This window comes from Mus musculus, chromosome 13 (assembly GCF_000001635.26).
Source record: "Mus musculus strain C57BL/6J chromosome 13, GRCm38.p6 C57BL/6J".
Lineage (NCBI taxonomy): Eukaryota > Metazoa > Chordata > Mammalia > Rodentia > Muridae > Mus > Mus musculus.
The window spans coordinates 9,591,193-9,614,095 of NC_000079.6; the positions used below are offsets into that span (position 1 = coordinate 9,591,193).

General features: G+C 40.5%; 1 protein-coding gene across 4 annotated transcripts in view; it reads left to right on the forward strand.

Annotated features, from left to right (window-relative positions):
* Nucleotides 1-22,903, forward strand: part of Dip2c (disco interacting protein 2 homolog C) — a 392,422-nt gene that overhangs the window by 314,686 nt on the left and 54,833 nt on the right. For all 4 annotated transcript variants that reach the window (XM_006516473.2, XM_006516474.3, XM_006516475.4 and 1 more), the window contains 5 exons: nt 10,165-10,304; nt 13,297-13,433; nt 15,131-15,339; nt 17,752-17,866; nt 19,505-19,706. In XM_006516473.2, coding sequence (XP_006516536.1) covers nt 10,165-10,304; nt 13,297-13,433; nt 15,131-15,339; nt 17,752-17,866; nt 19,505-19,706 — 803 coding nt within the window. The remainder of the gene's footprint in view (nt 1-10,164; nt 10,305-13,296; nt 13,434-15,130; nt 15,340-17,751; nt 17,867-19,504; nt 19,707-22,903) is intronic.

Here is a 22,903-nt window from a genome sequence, read left to right on the forward strand (position 1 = left end):
ACTAACTATACTTAATGTGATCATCTCCAGTTGCATTGTTTTTCTTACAAACAACCTTGTGGGAACACCCCCTTATACACTCCCTGCTCCCCTACCCCTTGTCCCGCCCCTCTTCTACCCTGTAAGCCTCACAGCCTGGGGGAGACGATCCACTAGAGGTGAAGAATAAAACTGAAGACAGTGCCATCTCTGCATGCCCTGGGCTGTAGCTTTCCAGAGACTGACCTTATGGTTTATTACACATGTAAACATAGTAGAACTTGTGACCTGTGACCTTTACAATAGAATGAATTGTATTGGCTGATAAACAGAGATCAGGTCTAGGGCCTAGAGCAATGGTTTTCCACTTTCCTAATGCTGGGATCCTTTATAGAGTTCCTCATATTGTGGTGATCCCAACTATAAAACTATTTTGTTGCTACTTCATAACTGTAATTTTGCTACTGTTGTTATAAAGTATAGTATAAAATATCTGATATGTAACATATCTGCTGTGTCACCCCTAAAGGGGTCATGACCTACAGATTGAGAATATTTGGCCCAGACGAAGGATCCGTGATGAGCATAAGGATAGATTCTATTCGTGGAGGATGCAGTGTGCTTGGGGCCTCATTCATAGGGATGTATGAGTTTTATTAACTGCAAGATTAGGGCCTTGAGCAATGCTCAGGGTATTGGGGGGATTCTGTTGGAGGCTGGCTCCTAGTAAAAAGCAAAGAGTAACCAGGTTGACTGACCAGTTTTCACTCTGGTATTCCAGGTGATTAGGTGTCATTTCCTTCTGTCGATGAAAATAGATCCGTGACTGAAAATCCTAGTTTCTCTAATGCTCTTCCAACCTAAGTTTTATCTTTTCTTATGGCCATAAAACAATCCCACTGTGAATATATACCACATTTTCTTTATGGTTTCTCTTTTGTTAGACTCCCAGGTTGTTTCCATAAGTTGGCTGATGTTAGGAGTAGAATCTTAATTCAAATTCTGTGTTTCTTCTCACTCTTTATTTAATCTGTTCCTGAATATATTTGATGACAGTGGTTATGCATACTTGGCATTCATTGTAACATTTTCTGTAGATTATTTCTATAATATATGAACATAGAAAAGTGTCCTCTGGCTGATGTTTCATGCTAATGTAAGCATGGGTAGGATGATATGGAGTACTGTTTTGGGGAAATGAGCTGACACAAGTAAATCTCACTGCATTTGTCCTGATGGCGTACCCTCTCCAAACATTCTCTGAAGACTTGACATGAGTTTTTCATGTGTGAGAGTTCTGAGGCTAAATCATTAGGTTGAAGAAGAGAGCTTCAATCTATCCTATGAAACTATTGTATATGGCGCTGTGAAAAGTTTCATTAAAGATTTTAGTGTAAAGACAAAATGAGACTTTCTTAAATAGCATCGTACAGTAGTACAGTGTAGAAGGGGTTAGAATGCTCATGGTGAGTTATTTGCAATGCTTTCATTGTTATCAAATACCTGACAAGAAGCAACCTAAAGGAGCTGTTCACGTTGGTTCATGATTTAAGGAGACATGGTTTATCATAGTAGGAAATCACAGTGGTGTGAGCTGTCTGATGATGCTGTCTGATGATGCTATCTGAGGATGCTCTCTGATGAAGCAGCTGCTTGCTCACTTCTCAAAAGACCAGGAAGCAGAGGGCAGGCAATGATGCGGCTCTGCTCTTGCATTTGTCCCTTTTTATTCAGTCTGGGATTCCAGCCCATGGGATGGTACTGTCTACATTTAAGGAGAATCTTCTATTTAACTTCTCTCTTAGGTTGATCCTCTCAGGATAGGCCCTCTTGGACATCCTCAAAGGTGTGTCTTACTACTATCCAAAGTGTTTCATAATCCAATCAAGTTGACCGTCCAAATAAACAGTCATGCCTATTTTGCATAATACTTGAAATGTTTAAAGGAAAGCAAGCATTTCACTGTTAGATTTTGCAGTTCTGCTCTAGAGAAAGGACTTCAGAGGACTCATTACTCTGGCTTGAAGTGGTTAGGACTGATATTTCTTCTATGTTGTCATCTAACCAAATTGTGTCCCATGTTTAATAATCTTCCAGGGACAGCTTATTCTGCCTTGGTAATGAAAGAGAAATTGAACTTCCAGTAAACATCAGTACAGCTGATTGTGTGCCTGGCTTTTAGTCCACTTAATTAAAACATGCTTGATTATTATCTATGGTAATCAGTGAAGATAAAATTGCAGATGCATTTGTGCACTCTTGGCAGATTCGTTTGGCCCTTTGGTACATCTATCACTTTGTGGTTCTTTCCCATTTAAAAAAGAAGGAAGGGGAAGGGAGAGGGAGAGAACGATTCAAAAATCAGGGAGCTGGGAGAGTTATATGAAAGCTGTTTAGTTGGCCCCGTGGCTGGACCATGGGTGCCAGTGAGGACATGCCCATGGGTCAGATTTATGGAGATGTGAAAAGTCAACTCTTTCCAAAGATTCAGACCTCATGAGATGGTGACCATGGTCTACTAACTGTTGAGTATCTTACTGTGATTTTTTTTCTTATAAATAATTCAGAATGCTTCTTGCACAAAAAAAAAAAAGACCATATTAGAAGGTTCTAGGTCGTGTATAATGGGTGACACCTCTAGTATCCTGGTTGCTAGATGGAGAGAATGCAGAGATGTTTCCAAGAGCCATAGGCGGCCCTGGTGAGCAAGCGCTGTGGAAGTGGAGCAGGCTGACAGTCAGCCATAGGGCCGTGCGCCTACACTGTGGTTGCTAGAGGCAGATGATGGCTATGACTAATATGATTGGTGTTCTTAGAGAAAGGCAGTCTCCAAGCAGAATGAACAGTATTGATACGGCATGTTGCTGTTAAAGAACAGGAAGTAGCAAGAGGAACCCATAAACTCATCTGTGTATCTGTATGCGCTCATCTCTTTACATGAGTTTCCATCTCATGAGAGGTAGGTAGGTGACATCAGGAAGTCATACAGTTATGCTCTGGCTTCCTGTAGGATTCATTTGTTTACTAAGTTCTGTATTTTGGGATTTGGGAGAAACTTGGTCCCCAGATCTGTGTGTGGATGGTGAGTAGAGGTGAGGCCTTTAGAGGATGGTTAGATTTACTTGAGATCACTGTCTCATGATGACAATAATGACGTTATATGAAGAGCGAGAAAAGTAGAAGGTTAGCATGCTTGCTCTAACTTGACATGTGTGTCCTTCTATCACATTATAATGAATAGCACATGGTACCTAGCAGTGCCATCTACCTCCTTTTCAATTTCTTCCAAACCTCTAGAACTAGAAGCTGAACAAACCTCTATTAGCCATGTTGATCAGTCTGTATAGCATTCTGTAATAGCAAGAAAAACAAACAGAAACACCCAGTATTAAAAACTTACTTCTTTACTACAGTCACCATAATATTTTGTATGCTCCTTTTTTTCTCTAGACAAATTGTGAAATAGAAAAATACGTGGGAAACCAAAATCATCAAAGAGATGAGAAAAGCAAAAGGGGAGGGGGGGCAGCAGATGTCTTTCTGGCCCCTATGAACCTGACATCCAGTTCTCTTCTATCTATAGCATACAGAAAGAGAGCAGACTTGGTTTTGTCAGTTTGTAACACTATCTCATGTTGTCCAAGCAGGCTTTAGATTTCACTGTGTAGTTGAGACTGGCCTTGAACTCCTGATATGCTTGCCTGTACCTCCTAAATATAGGAGTTTACAGCTATGCAGTATCATATTTGACCTTTAAAAATCATTTTTTAATTTTTATGAGTTTGGATATTTTATGTGTTTGTACTTGGTATCCATGGAGGCTAGAAGACCCCCATCAGATCCCTTTTCAGACGGTTGTGTACTGCCATGTGGGTACCAGGAATTGAACCTGGGTCCTCGGCAAGAGCAGTCTGTCTGTCTTGATCACTGAGCCATATCTCCACATGATATTGACTTTTTACCCTATACTGCGACAATTTATTCAACTAAAAAAAGTCTTTAACAAGATGCTGCTTCAGTACCTTGATACTAACAAAATTAATGATAATATAAAAGAGCAATTAAAATGTAATTCCAGAGAAATAAAAGAGATGCCCCTGTCTCTAACAGTCCTCTTCTGCTTTATGAAAATCAAGTCAGAAGAGTAAAAGGCTGGGAGAAAAATCAAGAGGAAAATATACCACTAAAAGGCAGTACTCCACCATCAAATGTCCATCTACTAATGGAATCGAGTAGTTTCTTCCTGGAATGTAATTAGGAACACAGAATTGTAAAAGAAAAGTGGTAAAACTAATCCACAAAATAACATGAATATTTCAAGAGCATTCATAATTAAAAAATAAACAGAATTAGAGAGCCATGGTTTGATTTAAAAAAAAACACAGGAAGATAAAATAAATATACTTATTATTTTAAGTAAAATTTTTGGGTAAGGTATAAATATTTCATCATAAAATACTTTGAAGCTGAAAATCACCTCAGTGAGAGCCAGACGTAAGTACCATCAAGAGAGCAGTTGTCATCTCTTGTTCACAGCATACCACTTAGATTGAAGAGTATATTCTATTATTAGATGTGTGTTAGGATTTCTATTGCTGTGTGTAGCATGACAACAGCACCTCTTATAAAGGACAACATTTAACTGGGGCTGGCTTACAGTTCAGAGGTCTAGTCCGTCATCATCATGGTGGGAGCATAGCAACATGCGGCATGGTGCTGAAGAAGGTAGCAAGAGTTCTACATCCAGATCCAAAGCCAGCAGGAAAAGAGAATGAGCCACTAGACCTGGCTTGAGTGTCTAAAACTAGAAAGCCTATCCCCTATGACACGTCTACCCACAAGGCCACACTTCTAATAATGTCACTCTCTGTGAGTCTGTAGGTCATTTTCATTCAGACCACCACACTTGATTAAGTTAAATTGTACTCTGAAACTTACTATGAAATGTGTTACTTGGATATAGAACATACACAGAGGAAAGAGCAATGAGGTGCTTATGGGATGATGACTGTCCTTTCTGGTCTTGTCACATAGATGGCTGCTAACATTTGCCAAGTAAACCATGTCCTGCAGCTAGATCCTACCTCCTCAAGGTTCCACAACCTCCCCAAACACCACCACCATCTGGGAACCAAGTGTTCAGAGTCAGAGGAAAACATTTTTTTTTTAATTTTGTAATTATATTTACGTACAGAAAACTTAGTGCACATTTAACCCAATTTAGTGGCGAGTTCTTTAGCCTTTGCTTTTCCAGCTTGGCAACGCGAACCACAGACTTAGGACCCAGGACGTTGCCTCCCCAGTGGTGACGGATCTCATCATAATAATTGATCCTAATAACTTCCACCAGCTTAGCGCGAGCACCCTTGTTTTCTGAGTTAACCTGTGTAAAGGCAACAGTGGTGCATGTCTTCCTGTGGACCAGCAGCCTCAGCCTGGCCTTTTCCTTGATGATGCAGTAGGGCACCCCCATCTTTCGACACAGGGCAGGTAGGAAAACCACCAGCTCAATGGCGTCTACGTCATGGGCAGTCACCACCAGCTGAGCCTTCTTGTTCTCCACCAAGGTGGTGACTGTATTGACTCCTGCTGGGAGGACAGGCGGTCTCTTAGTTGGGATGTTCGCTTTGCCAGGAGCTTTCTTCTCAGCATGGGCCAGTAGCCTTTGCTTCTCCTCTTGCTTTGCCTGTGGCCTGTACTTGTGAGCAAGCTTAAGCAGCTGAGTAGCTGTTTGCCTGTCCAGGACCTGGGTGAACTGGTAATGGCAGGAGGTACTTTGAGCCACTTATAGAGGATGGTTCTTTGCCGCTGCAACCTGATGTAGTGGGGCCATTTGTTGAAGCATGTTAGATCTCCTTTGGGCTGGATGCCCAATGCCGAAGTTCTTGGACCTTTTCATTTATTTATTTATTTATTTATTTATTTATTTTTATTACGTATTTTCCTCAATTACATTTCCAATGCTATTCCAAAAGTCCCCCATACCCTCCCCCCCACTCTCCTACCCACCCATTCCCACTTTTTGGTCCTGGCGTTCCCCTGTACTGGGGCATATAAAGTTTGCGTGTCCAGTGGGCCTCTCTTTCCAGTGATGGCCGACTAGGCCATCTTTTGATACATCTTGGACCTTTTCTTAAACAAAGGATTGACCATCCTTTTGGCCTTCTGTTTCTTGATGACGGCTGGGGCCACCTTCTTCCCCTTGGCCTTCCTTCTTTTAGGCATCTTGCTCGGCTGGTGGAGTGAGTGGAGGAAAACATTTCGAATTCAAAAGCATAATAGCCTATGCTTGTCATATGAAAGAGGAGAAAGGTACATTGGTTTGATATGTACTGTTTTTACTTTGTAATTTCACTGTCCAAGAGTGTGGCTTTAGTAATCTTTTGAATTTTATCATGTCTTTCATACTAAAGAAAAAAAATTGAGCTTGAATTTCTTCTTGCATTCCAAAAAATTCCCTACAAATACTATTTGTTAAAATAAATATCCAGTCTCAACTGCTCTCTAATCAGCTTTAAGGCAAATAGATATATGGTGCTGTTAACTTATTATGAGCCATTTTGCTTCAGTTTTTTAAAATATCCCTCTAGAAAAGACTGATAGTCAATGGAGATAACTGCATCTGCACATTGCTTGGTGATCCAGGCACCTCAATGCTAGTTTATACCATCCAAAGAAAAGCCTTCAGTAATGGCTTGTGACTCAAAAGCAAAGAAGCTGTCTTAGAAAAAGTAGGTCCTTCCCAGTCCCAGTCAGCAGTTTAGAGGAAACCCTCATCAAGTGACTTGGACCATAACATTTTAGTGATTGATTTACTGTAAACCTAGATATTCTCTCACTGAATCAGCATTCCTGAAGCAACTTTGGACTATTTGCTAAATCTTACATATCCTTATCTGGCTTCTTACTTGCTTGTATAGCCAAGGCTGACCTGAACTCCTGCTTTTCCTGTTTTCATCTCTCACATTATGATTAGGGGTCATCATACTCAGCTAAATTAGCTACTTTGATCCTACCAAGTGGAGCAAGTCTGGTGTTCCTGAGTTTCAGGGATGGAGCCACACCTTGCTCGCTGTCTCTCCATCAGTACCACAGTGCCATGGTCAGCTAGTCCCCTCTGAAAGCTATTGCTCCCATGTGTCCATCTGCTTACTGTTTACATACTGGCTTTGTAACTAGATTTCGCTTATGTATCTTGGGGATCAAAAGGTACCTGCATCATAGGCTTGAATATATCCACTCTGAGTGTTTAAAAGTATACCTGATACATAGCTGGGGTTCAACACATCCTAGCTGCTTAATAATGCTAGCCTTACTGTGATAACATTATGTGTGTGTGTTCTCTAATATATTATACAGAAAGAGAGCAGTGAGTGTTATAGTCAAGAGTAGGGAAACAAGATACTGCCAATGGTTGTTTCCTCTCCAAATGTCCAACTGTTCCTCAGCTGAGAATTGGTCCATTGGAAATAGCCTATACACAATCAGAGAATGAAAGACTTTTGTTTTCTCATTTGCAAACAGTAAGTGAATGACAGATAGCCACAAGGCTTTGCAAATGTAGTCAGTCACCTTTACTCTGTTAAGCCCTGGGAAAGGAGTCATCATAACTGCTTGCCTCCATTATTTTGTATTAATGTCTTTGAGGCTGGCCTGGCTCTGCTTGCTGTTGGCAGTATCAAACTATAGTTTGAAATTTATAGAAGTTATTTCTTCAGGCATTATACAGCAAGATTAGCTAATAGTTTATTGAATGCTTTACAGAGGTTGGAAATGCTGAGCATATTTTTAAGTAATACAGACATAGGTTGAAGACATTTACTTTAAAGCATATTTCTCATGAAGCCAGAATGCTAAGATTGAGCGTGCTGTTTTCTCTGTTTCTTGTAATTTGCTCTTTATACATCAGTGCACCATTGTGTATAGTGTGTATTTTACTCCTCCATATCCCTAGGTAAAGAAACTGCCCTTTAGCATTCCTGGAAATTGCTGAACTCATTCTTCTTGTAGCTTGTTCATTGTGAGATACTCATTACTGTAGTCCTGAGCATGGTTTTTCATTGTTGAGCCAAGTCTGAAAGTTGACAAATGAGTCTCTATATTTATTAGTCCTTGCTTAATTAAGCAAATAATCAATTTGCTTAATTGATTATTGAAGTAAGTGTTTTGAATCTATCTGGATTCTGCTTATCAGCACTATTTATTTTTTTTCATCTCACTCTTTCTTTGACTCAGTTAAAAATTCTTGTGGTTTGAATGTGAAATGCCTGCTACCACCATTAGTGCATGTATTTGAACATGTGGTGCCCAGTTAGTGGTGCTGTTCAAGAACGTAATGGAACAATCAGGAAGTGGAGCCTTTCTAGAGGAAGTAAGTCACTGAGGGTGGGCCTTGGGGTTTCATACCGTGGCCCCATCTCCTGTTCATTCACTCTGTTTCTGGACTACTGATGGGAAGCAACCAGCCTGCCTTATGCTCCTGCTACTGTGTCTTCAACACTATTGTAGACAGTATCCTCTCTGTAACTGTAAACCAAAATAAACCCTTCCTCTCTTAAGCTGCTTTTGCCAGGGTATTTTATCACAGTGATAGAAACAAATCCAATATAATAATCAAGAAAACACAACTGAAACAAGGAAGAGAAATGAGTCTTTCATCAACTTTGGGGGTGGGGGTGGGGATTAATGCAGACGTCTGAGAGACAGCTGAGCACCGTAGTGAGAAGCATGTTCTTGAGGCTGCCTGAGGTTGGCACCTGTTTCTGTCTCTGAGCTATGGTCACAGTCTAGAAACATTTCCTCATCTTTGCATAGGGTTACTGTAAAGAACGTCTGAATGTATGTGTGTAACTGCAGCCTGTTGCATACAGGGCTAATCAATGAGAAAATGCTAGCGTATTCTCATTTTGTTAAAAGGAAAGCAAAGCAGTGTATTCTCAAAAGGGTTTTAGGATTCCTTAAATGTTTAAGTGTAGGTACTTTGTCCTTTTGTCTACACATTTATCTTACAGATATATTCCCTTCTATATAAAAATTGAACTAAAATAAATGACCCTTATGTTCCGATTATTGAATACTGTTAAGTATTGAACTATCAAGATAGCTAGATTTTTTTTTATTGTTTTCTGTGTGTACATTCTCTATATAGGTATGTACAGACACTCACATGGAAAGATCTAGAGATGTATTGTGTAAAGCCATGTTGCATATTGTGGTTTTGCTTTTAATTGAAAATATGTTTACAAATGCACATAATTTATATTTACTTTCATATCAGAGAGTCCAGAGTTTTACATAGGCAAATGTGAACAGGTTACTGGTGGGACAGGGTAGAACAGAAGAGTAGGTAAAACATTAAGAACTTTGCTGGTTGTGATGTCTGATCTGACTAGTCTTTGCTGAGAATGTTCTTTGTGTGACTCATACATTTGTGTTTAAATATTCATCTAAAGCTGCAGTCAGCTAAGATGTGCATTGTATCCTAATGATGCAGACAGGGAAACCCTCCAGATGAGAGGACAGTAGTGATCAAGCTTGGGCATGAGGTCTACCTGCAGCCCATCAAGTTCCACCAGTGACCTGGATGATTAGCATGTGTTTTGGTTAATTCTGGTTGTTAGTTTGACAGTATCTAAAACTATGTAGGACAGAAACTTCTAGGCATGTCTGTGAGGGAGTTTCTAGATTGGGGTACTTGTAGTGAGAAGATCCACTGTGGACAGCACCATCCTGTAGATTAGAGTCTTAGACTGAATAAAAGGAAAAACTAAGCTGAGAACCTGTGTTCATCTCTCTTGTTCCCACCTACACATGAGTTGTAACCAGCTGCCTCACCTGGATTACCTTGCCTTCCCCACTATTGTGGACTATATCCTAAAACCATGAGCCAGGAGAAACTATTTTTTATGTTGATTTTGTAAGGTACTGTGTCACAGCAACAAGAAAATGTCTGTGCCTTAGGTTCCGAATCTGAAAGTGAGGCAATAATTGTACCTATATAAGTTTTCTATAAGATTTAAATAAGTATACCTTTGTAAAAGAGTCTGAGCATTTCTGTCACTGAAGCACATCAGTGCCAGCTTTTCAATCAGTAAGAAGAAGCCATGTGTGTAGATAGGCACATCTAAAGGTAAAATGGTTTGTTTGCTTGCACTTGCACATACTCAGCTAAAACTACCCTTTTAGGCCCACAGATGACAGCAACCAGCCACCAGGACGAGGTGTGCTATCCATGCATGGGCTGACCTATGGTGTGATACGTGTGGATTCAGAGGAGAAGCTGTCCGTGCTCACAGTGCAGGATGTAGGCCTTGTTATGCCTGGAGGTGAGTACAGCTCTGGGGTGTTGTCTTAGTTTGAGTTTCTATTGTTGTGCTAAAATACCATGATTTTAAACAGCTTGAGACTGAAAGGTTTTGTTTGGATTATCTGTTGTGGATTAGACCTCCAAGGGAAGGCAAAGCAGGAATGGGGCAGGAACCTGAGGCAGGAGCTGGTTTAGAGAAGCCCTAAAGAAGTGCTGCTTTGCTCCCCATGACTTGCTCAATCTGCTCTCTTATAAGAAGTCAGGACCACCAGCCTAGGGGTGGCCTCATTCAAAATGGCCTGGTCTCGCCCACATCAATCAATGATTAAGCAAATGCCCCACAGGCTTGCCTACAGCTAGATCTTATGGAGGCATCTTAATTGTGGGCCCCTCCTCTCAGACCTTACCTCAAGTTGACATAAAACTAGCCAGCACAAGTGTGAAGTTGGCAGTCCTAGCATGGTTTCCTGACTCATCAGTTAGTATATGCTTTTTGAGCACAGGCTAGCATCTTCTCTTCTTGTCCATTCCATTTCCCTTTGTATGATATCATAGGCTTAGCACCGAAATGCTAATACTTGGATGTTTAGGTTAATCTTCAGACATCTAAAGCATGTCCCAAGAAAAGGAAATCATAAATATTCATAAAGCTGCTGAAGAATATCTCTTCTGGAACCCTTTCCTCCAGGAAGGCATTCTGAACCAACTCTGTAATCTACAGTGTTTCTCAGCTGCTCCTGTTTTTGCAACCCAGACAGACCCCTCCTGAATCATACTGATGCCTCAGCCCAAGCTGGACGCCAAAGCTCTGCCTTTAGTGAGGCATGAAGGGCTTTGAGCAGTATGTATGAAACCTGAGCAATGACAGTTTTTGTTATGTGTGAAGCCACTGCTTATCGTGGAAGCAGTATAGTCACTCGATTGAAGGGACACTATTCCACACACCCCAAAAACACACTCCACCCGCCTCTCCGTCCATCAAGAATATGCTCTCGTGCTTCTAAGCTATCTATGTACAGGACTACAGCCCATGTTCTTAATGTGTTGAATGTTGTTCCTGATGCCTGTCTCACAGGGACACGCATACCAGCATATTTGTCCTCAATTTCTGTATTCCAGAATGGAGCCCAGGGTTCTCTCTCATTCAGAGTTCCTGCCCAGAATGTAGGCAACTCCTTTGAAGTCTCTTTGTGCTCCTTCATACAATAGAGTAGCAAATTCATAGATGAGCAGCAGTCATTGTTATATATCTAGGTATATCACATAGCCATATATAGCTAATTGGCTTCTTACAGGATCGTGGTTGGGATCTGAGTGCTGGTTAGAAAAAGGCCACACTGCCTGTCTGTAATGATGAAGTGAGCAGAGGAGTGGCCTTTCTCTTTCTCAAAGCATAACAGAAATAAAGCCTGGCCTGATTGCTCCTAACTGTTCTATTTTCCTTTCTGTAGAGGAAGCTCATTTAGAGTCAAAACAATTTAGGTCTCCATACTCCAAATTCAGGCTATCTCAGGCTCATTGTCCACTTCCCAGGACTAGCCAGACCACCTACCTATGTTGCTTTCTTTCTTTACAAAAAGCCATGCAAGCAAGCTTTTAAGTAAATGAATTCTCATGCTGGAGGCATCAAAAGATTCAGTGTCATAACAATGAAAAACCTTTCTGTCCACTCAAGCCACTTACAGTACCACAGGTTTCTTTTCAGAAATTTTTATTCAGAAATAGTCCATAGTGTAGTATCATATCAAAGAAACACACACCCCCACATCCATATGTACTTGTACATTGTCTTTTTTGGGTTTTGTCAATGATAGGATATAGAACACAACGTATTTTTGTCTTAGGTTCATTTGTTAGTACATAAAGAACTTGCTCCTTTCCAGGCAGTACAGTATTACACAGTTTGAATGAGTAATTATATAAACCTTCCACAGCTGGGGAATTATACTCCTTGCTGAATTCTGATGTAAAGGACCACATCTGAGCTTTTAGTCTACAAGAGTGTGGGAGTAGAATAAAAAATTCTCAGAAGTGTTTCTTTTTTAATATAATTAAGAATCTCATACATACATACAGTTTTGATCAAACCTACCCCCATCCCTTCATTTGAAATTCCTTCTTTATGCCCCCAATCTTGTCCCCTACCAACTTCTTATGCACATTCTCTCTCTAAATTGTTGTATATGTGTGACTGTTTTGTCCCCATGTGTGTCTATGCACCATATGTGTGCCTGGTACCCACATAAGCCAGAGTAGATGTTGGATCCCCTGAGAATGGAGTTACAGATGGTTGTGAACCACCATGTGGATATGGAGAATCATACCTGAGTCCTCTGCAAAAATAGCAATGCTATTAGTACTGAGTGATCTCTCCAGTTGCATCTGTCTGTCTGTCTGTCTGACTGACTGACTGTCTCTGTCTCTCTGTCTCTCTGTCTTTCTCTGTTTCTCTGACTCTGTTTCTCTCTCACTGAATGCTCAAACCATATTATTATATACATATTATTATTATTATGTAGTATTCTTTGAGGATTATGTGCAACAGGGACTTTAAACCAAAGGGACAGATTTATGTAGGTCAATGAAGGCTGTAGTTCTGCTTTCAACTTAGAAAAGCTTTGGAAGACTTACATACCTGTGCCACTTCGTTTGCAGTGCTGAGGTTGTGTTTTAGAGCTGTCACCTGCTCTTCTGGTCCATGTGTAGTGAATAACTGACACATCACTGAGTATCATGTCATACATAAATGGCACATAAAGTTTCTCTCCCTGACTATAATTTTCATATTAAAATTAGAGTAATTGAAGTGATTGCTGTCATAATAATGAAATCTGACATTTTGATAGAACATAAGAAGTTACGGCTCTTAGAGAGAATGAGCACCTGGACCTTATTGGAATTTTATTCACGGTGGTGTGTCTGCCCATTTGTTCCCTCATCGGTGTGCCTAGATCTGTTAACTTCCCTGCTCCTTGCTCATGCTCTCTGGTGTTTTCTTGTTTTGCCTTTAGCCATCATGTGTTCAGTGAAGCCAGATGGGATTCCTCAGTTGTGCAGGACGGATGAAATCGGGGAGCTCTGTGTCTGTGCAGTTGCCACAGGAACATCATATTATGGTCTCTCTGGCATGACCAAGAACACCTTTGAGGTAGGTTGATGGGAAGATCCCTCAGCTTTGCCAGGTGTTCAGAAACAGATAATAAACTTACTAAGATGAAGATTTCACAAAAGAACATTCATATTATAGTTAAACTGGTTGCCTTTTACATACTATTTTTGTTTTTGATAGTTGTGTTATCAGCATTATTCTCACCTTTTAGCTAGTATCTAGAAAGAATAAGCAGTTTCTTTAAAATGTTTTTGTGTGTGTACATTGCTATCAGCTGACAGGTGAGTAGTGAAAAACCACATGTGTGATAGGAGGTGGTCTGCATAGGTGTGTGGGTAAATGTTCTTACTCAGGAAGCCTGCTGGCCATTCCCACACAGTCTCATAGCACCAACTAAAATTGGCGGGGTGTTCACTTGGGAGAACCTGAGTGATAGTGCACATTAAATAATGATTTTAGTGGTAAAAGTGAGTATGTAAGATATATATGGTAAGAGATCATGGGTATAGATATACATGTAGTATATGGATATGTGTTGTGCATGTGTGTGCTGTGTATATGTGTGGGATATGTGTGAGAGTGTGTGCCATGCATGTGTGACTATCTGGTGTCCACAGATAACCCACTTTTTGTGAGTGGTGAACACATAGCAAACAGAAACATGGAAGAAGTTAAATCTCAGGTTCAAGTGTCCTGCACTTTATTACAGTGGTCTTAGAACTTCTTTTTTTTTTCAAGTGGTTTTTAGCCTTAGCCTTAGGAGTAACACAGATTTCACTGATTCGTGAGTAGAATAGATTATTCATTCCTAAATGCTAGCTTTGGGGCCAGCACACACATGAACATGGGTTCAGATCTCTAAACCTCCAGAACTGGAGCTGAGTGCACAGGCTAAGGAAAACTTCCTTTTCTGTGCAATTCATCTTCAAGGTTGAAGGAAAGAAGATCTGCATTTTGGACGAGCTGTGTTCTCTTTACAGTTTCCTTTTCAGCATGCTTCCAATAAGGAAAAGTTGCATTTTAATGAATAGGGATCAGCTACCACCAGTATGTGTTATTTTAAAATGTACCTTGTGTCTCTGTTAACCACTTTTACCTGGTTTTATAAGCATAGTGGCTGCTGTCTGTCTGGAGGCTTGGAGCCTGAGAGGAGCTTCCTAAAGCCCTTGTACACAGAGATGCAGAAGTGACAGAACTTTGCTGAGCCTGTGGTGAAACAAAGGGAAATGTGTGCCCATGTACATTAGTTACTTTTGACCTGCCTATAGCATCTGGCAAAAGCTTACCTAAGTGAGAAGAGTTTATTTTGGTGAAGTTTGAGAGTACAATCCATCCTGGGGCAGCAATGGTGGTGGGAATGTAAGATGGTTTATCCCACTGCACCCATGGTCAGGAAGCACCAAGAGATGAATGCTAGTGCTTAGCTTCCCTTGGATTCAGTCTGAGCCCTCAGCTCATGAAACACTATCACCCATATTCAGACTTCATCTTCCCTTGGGTAAAGCTCTCAGGTATGACCAGAGGTGTGTCTCATGTTATTCAAAATTCAGTCTAATGGACAATGAAGAGTAAACATTGCACCATGATTGTGAACTGTCAAGCATGTCACCGTGGTCTCATGCTGGCAGAGTTACTGGAGATAAAGAAGTGAATTTTGTCTTTTTTCACAGAAGTGGTTAAGACCGTGACTCTGTTAGCCCTTTAAGGTGGCTTAATTGCAGCCTTGTTTCCCCTAGGTATTTCCCATGACAAGCTCCGGGGCTCCGATCAGTGAATACCCATTCATAAGGACAGGTTTGCTGGGATTTGTTGGTCCTGGGGGCCTCGTCTTTGTTGTGGGTAAGATGGACGGCCTGATGGTAGTCAGTGGAAGAAGACACAATGCAGATGACATTGTGGCCACAGCCTTAGCTGTAGAGCCCATGAAGTTTGTCTACAGAGGCAGGTTAGTGGTACTTGTCTGCAAATTAAATGCTCATTTTTGATAAATTGGTTTCATAGAGTTATTGTTGCTATGGTAAAATACCATGACCAAAAACAACTAGAAGAGGAAAGAGTTTATTTGGCTTATTTTTACACATAATTGTTCATCATTAAAGGAAGTCAGGACATGAACTCAAAGCAAGAATCTAGAGGCAAGAGCTGATACAGAGGCCATGGAGAGATGCTACTTGCTTGATTCTTGTGGCTTATATAGCCTGCTTTCTGATATAACACAAGACTACTAGGCCAGGGTGCCCCCTGCATACACACAATGGGATGAGTCCTCCACATCAGTCACTAAGAAAATGACCCCACAGACTTACCCCTACAACTTGGTACTGTAGAAGCATTTTCTCAACTAGGCTCCCTCGCTGATGATTCTAGTTTATGTCAAATTGACTAGGCCAGCACAGTAGAATAGGCCTTAACGGGTGCTGAAATTCCTTAGACTTATTTGGATTTAGTTCCTTCTTCTATCAAATTGAAGCATTTGGATTCAGTGACCATTGAGGTCTCGACAAGTTGTGATTCCTCAAGAACTAATATGAAGTCTTTGAGATACCTATCAACTTAATATCTTGAAAAATTCTGTAATAAACAACTTCAGACGTCCAAGAGACCCAGAAATCAGTCATAATTTACGTGGAAAAGTGCCTGCTTATGTATTTGAATGCCCCTACAATTTGTTTTCGTTCTTTCTTTCTTTCTTTCTTTTTTTCTTTCTTTCTTTCTTTCTTTCTTTCTTTCTTTCTTTCTTTCTCTCTCTCTCTCTCTCTCTCTCTCTCTCTCTCTCTCTCTCTCTCTCTCTCTCTTGTCCTTTCTTTCGTCCTTCCTTCTTTCCTTCCTTCTTTCCTTCCTTCCTTCCTTCCTTCCTTCCTTCCTTCCTTCCTTCCTTCCTTCCTTCCTTCCTTCCTCCCTTCCTTCCTTCCTTCCTTCCTTCCTTTCTTCCTTCCTTCTGTCCTTCTGTCCTTCCGTCCTTCCTTCCTACTTACCTACCTACCTTGCCTGAACCTAGCAAACATTCACAAATGTTAGTTACATTTGGATGTTTTCCTGTAGCTCCTGAGTTTCCTGGTGCTGTAGAAGAAATCAGAAACTCCTCTAGATGCAGTTTCATCTTCAAGAATCAATAGTTCATAGGCACATGACTGTACCATTGCCAGATTTAAATTATCTTTAAAACTATAGCCTAGACTCATGGTAGCTGTATTACCTATGTAAGATCGACACAAGATGAAGCTAGTTTACAATTCCAGCATGAACTGGAAAGGGCTCCTGAGGCTTCAGGCCAGTGTTTCTTAACCTGTGGGTCAAATAACCCTTTCACAGGTATCACCTAAGGCCATTGAAAAACATAGATATTTACATTGCAATTCATAACAATAGCAAAATTATGGAGTAGTAACAAAATAATTTCATAGTTCGATGTCACCACAACGTGAGGAATTATATTAAATGGTTACAGTATTGGGAATGTTGAGAACTACTGTTCTGGGCCTAATTGATAGTTGATGGCTCGATGCTGAGAGATGGAAGGTCAGTTTTCTTTTGGAAGAGGATAGCTACTGGCAGGTGGCCCATGCCTCAATGACCTATGTGCATATGGGAAGCACTAATTGAGGGTGTGTGTTTTAAAACAACAACAAAAAAGACATGAAGTTGGGAAAGAGATGTGTATAGGGAAGGCAGGTGGATAGAGAGTAGAATGGTGGATATGACCAATGTACTTCATATACATACATGAAACTTTCAAAAAATGAAAAGATAGTAACTTTGAGGGGGAAAAGAAACTGGAAACTGGGAACCTATTTGTAAAAACAGGGGTGTATCATAGAACTTTTCAGTGGCTGCATTAGTGTGGTAACCATACAAAGCAGGCACATTTGAGCAAAGAAGCATTAGTGGCAAGGAAACTTTGTATTGCTGTGAAATGGACTACTTTACATTTGCAAACTCAAGAAAGATTGATACTGTCTCCAAATACTAGTTAGACCTTGCACTGGTCATACATAAACTCATCCTTCAGTCAGCCAACCTTTGGGCAGCTGCAGTCGAGTTACCCCCTGTCCCCAAAAAATGGCACACAAATATCCTAAGATTGTAAGTAAGTTTACTATTTTCTATGCGGCAGCATTTATAGCTGGTTTTGACTGTATATTTGCTACACCTGTAACCCAACCCCCAAACCTAAGAGATGACAAATAGCCTTCAAGTGTTAGGTGTGTATTGTTTCTTTTCACCCTCAGCCTTAGTCTACAAGTAGTGTGAAGTCATACGAGATTTGAGTAATTAACCTTAATTATGAGAGTCCACAAGAGTCCATGGAAGCAGGTCTCTGTCCTCTGCTCACCACAAGTTCCATCTGTTCTTGCAGGATAGCTGTGTTCTCAGTGACTGTCCTTCATGATGAAAGGATAGTGATTGTGGCTGAGCAGAGGCCGGACTCCACAGAGGAAGACAGTTTCCAGTGGATGAGCAGAGTACTCCAGGTAGCATGCCTGTGTCTAAAGCTTTTATCTACTTCTGGCTTTCTCATTCACTATAGGATTGTGGCCCAGCCGTTGCCAACCATTCCTTTGCACATATGCCCATATTCTGTTGTCTGATTGGAAATTCTATAGTGTCCAGAAACAAGCTGAACAGATGAAGTGTAGAAGTCAGGAACTGTAAAACCTCTTAGCAGTTTTATCGGAGGACAACAAGCGTGTGTTATGACAATTGTGAGGATGTATACTCTTTTCTACACCCTTCTCCCCCTTTTAATTATGTATGGTTTTCCAATAGTTCTATGTAAAATCATGCAGCCTTTTTAATGTAGTGAGAAAATCATCTCTTCATTTAGCCTTCATGCAGAGCACGGTACATACATGAATACTTTGTATATTATAGACAGTAGATAGTTTTATAATTTTTATTTTTATTGAAAATTGAGATTTTTTTCATTCAATATATTCTGATCATGGTTTCACTGCCAACAACTCTTCCCAGGTCCTTTCTATCTCCCCACCCATCCAAATCCACATCCTTTTGTTTCTCTCATTAGAAAGGAGGCAACTACACACACACACACACACACACACACACACACACACAGAGAGAGAGAGAGAGAGAGAGAGAGAGAGAGGGAGGGAGGGAGGGAGAGGGAGACAGATAGACAGACAGATTGAGACCAAAAAAAGAATCAGAGAATAAGCACAAGAGATATAAACACATATACACACACCAGCACACACATAAATTCTCTAAAAACACAAAATTGGAAAACATAAAACATTCACAAAAGACCTGTATGGTAAAAAACAAAAATTTTCCAGACAAAGCTTTGTGAGAAAAAAAACCTTTAAAAATACTATTGAGTTCATAATGTGTGGACCATCTACTGCTGGGTGTGGGGCTTGTCCTTAAGCATGACTTGTGTACCTAGTAAGACTCCATTAGAGAAAATCAATTTTTCTCTTGTGATAAATTTTTCTTTTGTGAGTGTTTGTGCACACAAAGTTTTTGTGCATGCAGTTATTTACGAATGCTAGATATAGTGGCTCATTCCTGTAATCCCAGCAAAACTCTGTAATCTCTGTAATTTCAGAGGCTGAGGTGAGAGAAGGGCCATTGGCTAAAGATCAGCCTGGGCTAAAGTGTAAACCTGTGTCTCAAACAAAACAAAACAAAAACAAAAACCAGGAAAACAAAAATGGGGAGGATGGGAGAGAAAGCTCGGTGAGTCGAGTCCTTTCTTCATCAGCATAAGGACTGAAGTTCAGCCCTCAGAAGCCATGTAAAGAGAGCCAGGCACAGTGATCCTGTGACCGTAAAGCAGAGACAGGCAGGTCCTTGGGGTTCTCTGTCCAGCCAGCCTAGCCTAATTGCAAATTCTGAGCCAATAAAAAGACCCTTTCTTCAAAAAAGATAAAAAACAAAAACAAACAAATAAACTAAATACAAGTGGACAGCACTTAAAATCCAACACCAGAGGTTATCCTCTGTACAGTAAACACATGCATTTATGCACATATGCACACACACACTTTTATACCCCATCACACAAAAGACCTAGACAAATACATTATGTACTGTTTCTATTTTTATTTCCTATTTTAAAATAACTGCCCCTTTCTTCTTTTTTTCAGGCAATTGACAGTATACATCAAGTTGGAGTTTATTGCCTGGCCTTGGTACCAGCAAATACCCTTCCCAAAACCCCACTTGGTGGCATCCATTTGTCAGAAACAAAGCAGCTTTTCCTGGAGGGCTCCCTTCACCCCTGCAATGTCCTGATGTGCCCACACACCTGTGTCACAAATTTACCGAAACCTCGGCAAAAGCAGCCAGGTATGCCATGGATCTCTGAATAGTCTGTCATAGCCTTGTGTGAGTTTTATACCCTATCTTCTATCAGTTGCAGGCTGAGGAGGGGCTACATCTGAGAGTACTGGTAATCCATGTTCTCATGTTCTCCACATAGTGCACACTCCAGATAGAACATTCTCCTCACAAGGTGTGTTTGCATCTTGATGGCTAGGATGTAGCAGGTCTGCTGTGACAGCGAGTACTCAGGTAGTCTATACAGAACATGTGGGTAGAAGTGGTCTGTAGCCTTCTTGTTGTGTAGTACTTCCACTGGAATTGGTTGTACACAGTCACCTATTGGTGGCCCTAGACAAATCCCTTAAGGTTCTAGTATATAGAATCAAAGTAACATACCCTTACAGGTTTTATGTGGTTAATTTAGGATTAAAAGCAGTAGGTTATGGGATAACACTGTGAAAAATGAGGAATTCTATTTATTGCTGACTGAGACTATTATCTCAGTGCCTGACAGATTGGGAACACATTCCTCTTTATCTGGCATGATTCTCAGTTTCTAAATCAGTCACATACTACTAGATCGCACACACACTTGTCAGTGAATTTGTCAGAATGTGGTAAATTAGGAAATAGGAACTCTCCTGCTAACTTGATAACATGGTGGCTGGTATGTACAGACTAAACCAAAGTTAGACAAATATGATATGCCATGTAGCATCATGATCTCTGTTTGTGTGGAAGGTGTAGTGTAATATAAAGTGTCTTCAAAAGACATTCTTTCTCCTCCTCCTCCTCCTCCTCCTCCTCCTCTTCTTCCTCCTCCTCCTCCTCCTCCTCCTCTTCCTCCTCCTCCTCTTCTTCCTCCTCCTCCTTTCATTCTGCAAACTGAACTAAGGGCTTTACAAGTGTTAAGCAGTATCTTGTCTTTTCCTTTTTTTTATTTTACCTTCCTTCTATCTTACTCTCTACCCCTTCACGTACTATATAGCAGCCAAGCTGAGGCATTATGACCTGTGTGTATAAGTATCTCTAGATTTGCTGATGACCTGCAATGTCCCAGAGGCTATTGTTCTGGCACCTCATTTTCTATATATAGTGAGGGAATTAAGCCAGATGATTTCAGAATTCCCTTTTGAAGAAACATTTAAAATCACTGTGAAAAAGTATTACTGGTAACTAGAGCAAACATTGACTATAGGTGCATATGTGTAAAGGTTTTGCAATGAGCCGCAAATAGTCCTTAAAATATAGGTTCATAGATAAAAAAGTTGTTTTTTTCTCATGGGCAAGTTATTTATTCAGTTAATTGTAGTGTATAGTTTGATTAAAACCCTGAGCACAGAAGTGTTGGATGACGTTTAAGCCATTGGAAGAACTAGCAACAGACCTACACCAGTTACCAGAACAGACACAGATCCACGGCCACAACTTCCCTCACGCCATTCTATCAGAGTAGCTGAAGAACACTGAGGAGTCCCAAGTAAAGTGTCCAGCAAAAGGGGAAGAAACTTAATTCTCCTGCCAAACTTAATTCAGCATGGGCTACTGAATGTCTATAGAGGATGCATGGCCCTGTGCTCTGCTTGGACAGTCAGCCAAAAGATGAGCAGGTATTGGAGTGCTTTGTGTTCTGAGTTAGCATTCTAGAAGGTTTTCATGGGAATCCAGAATAATGGGCATTGTGGTTGTCATGGTAACTGGCCCATTCTAAGCCTTTTTCTTTGCCATGGTATACATTAATGTGAATCTCATCTTTTTATTTTATATGTCCCCTAATTTCCTGGTTGAGCTGCAAGACACTCAGCTCTTTGTGATAGTAAATAATGCATGTGTCTTGATTAACATAGAACTTAATAACCAGACATTTAATAGCAATTTGACTTAACAGATGCCAACTTAAATTTCATCCAGATAGAAATTAAGTACAAATTGATCATGCTACCTTTGTTGGTTTATGCTGTGATTTTTTTTCCTGTTTATGGATATGATGTGTTTTGTATGCATGTTCACATGTACACAAGTGTGTATGAATGTGAAGACTTGAAGTTGATGTGTGTTTTTAATCACTCACCACCTAATATGCTGAGGCAAGTGCTCTTGCTAATCTTAAAGCTTTGTTGATTCAGCTAGTCTAGCTAGCTAACTTATTTCAAGTTGTTTTTGCCTGTGTTGTCTACATCCTGTGCATTGAGATAACGGGGTTGCCATGCCCACCTCGCTTTTTACATGGGTTCTGGGGACTGAACTCCACTATTCACACTTGCATAGCAAGTTCTTTACCCACCAATCCATCATCTTTTCAGTCCGTGTACTGTAATGCATGTATTAAATATCTTTTTCTTTTCTCCCTGCCTCCCTCTCCTACCTCTTCCCCACCCCCTCTGTGTGTGTGTCTGTTTTTCTCCCTCTCTGTCTCTCTCTCTTTCATACATACACACACACGGGGAGGGGGGTGTCTAGAATGACTAAACTTTTCCTATTAAATATAGCCCTTCATTTGTATATGTGCATTTAATGAAAAGATGTGACTGGCGTGTTAAGTTTCTAACAGTCAGTTGTTTCTGCAGTTAAGAAATTTCTGGGTCAGTAAAATGCTTGCTGTGAGTGAGTAAAATGCTTGCTGTCAATTCTGAGTCTGACATTGATTCCCCCAGGACCCACCTGATAGAAGGAGAGAACTGACTCTAGCAAGTTGTCTTCTAACCTCTACACTCACACCGTAGCATGAGTGCATGTACATGCACGAGTAAATAAGTGTAATAAAAAATTTTATGTATAATATTTTTAAAGAAATTTCCTTTTTTCATAATTGAAAAAGTGAAGGTATTGGAAACATGTCTGATGTTTTTCTTTCAAACTGCTGTCTAAAACGAGGGAAAGAAAGCTCATTGAGTTTGTAGCACTGGAGCAGAAAATACTTTTATTTAATAATGCCTTCTGGGTTCACTCTGCCACATCTCACTGTGGGCCTCTATCATGTCGCTTTATGAGTATTCTCTGAATCTATCCCAAGAGATAAATGTGTTACAATTTTCTTGGTTTGAGTCAGCTCTCATTATAGATCCCAACCCCAGAAAAGAAGCAAGGTAATCCAGAAGTCTTCCTTGGGGAGTGTATCCTGGATTTACATCCTGTATTTATCCTTAGTACAGCTTTTATAATCACCTCTGAATATGCATCACCTGTTGGCTTCACACTAGATAACAGAATCATCAGCATAC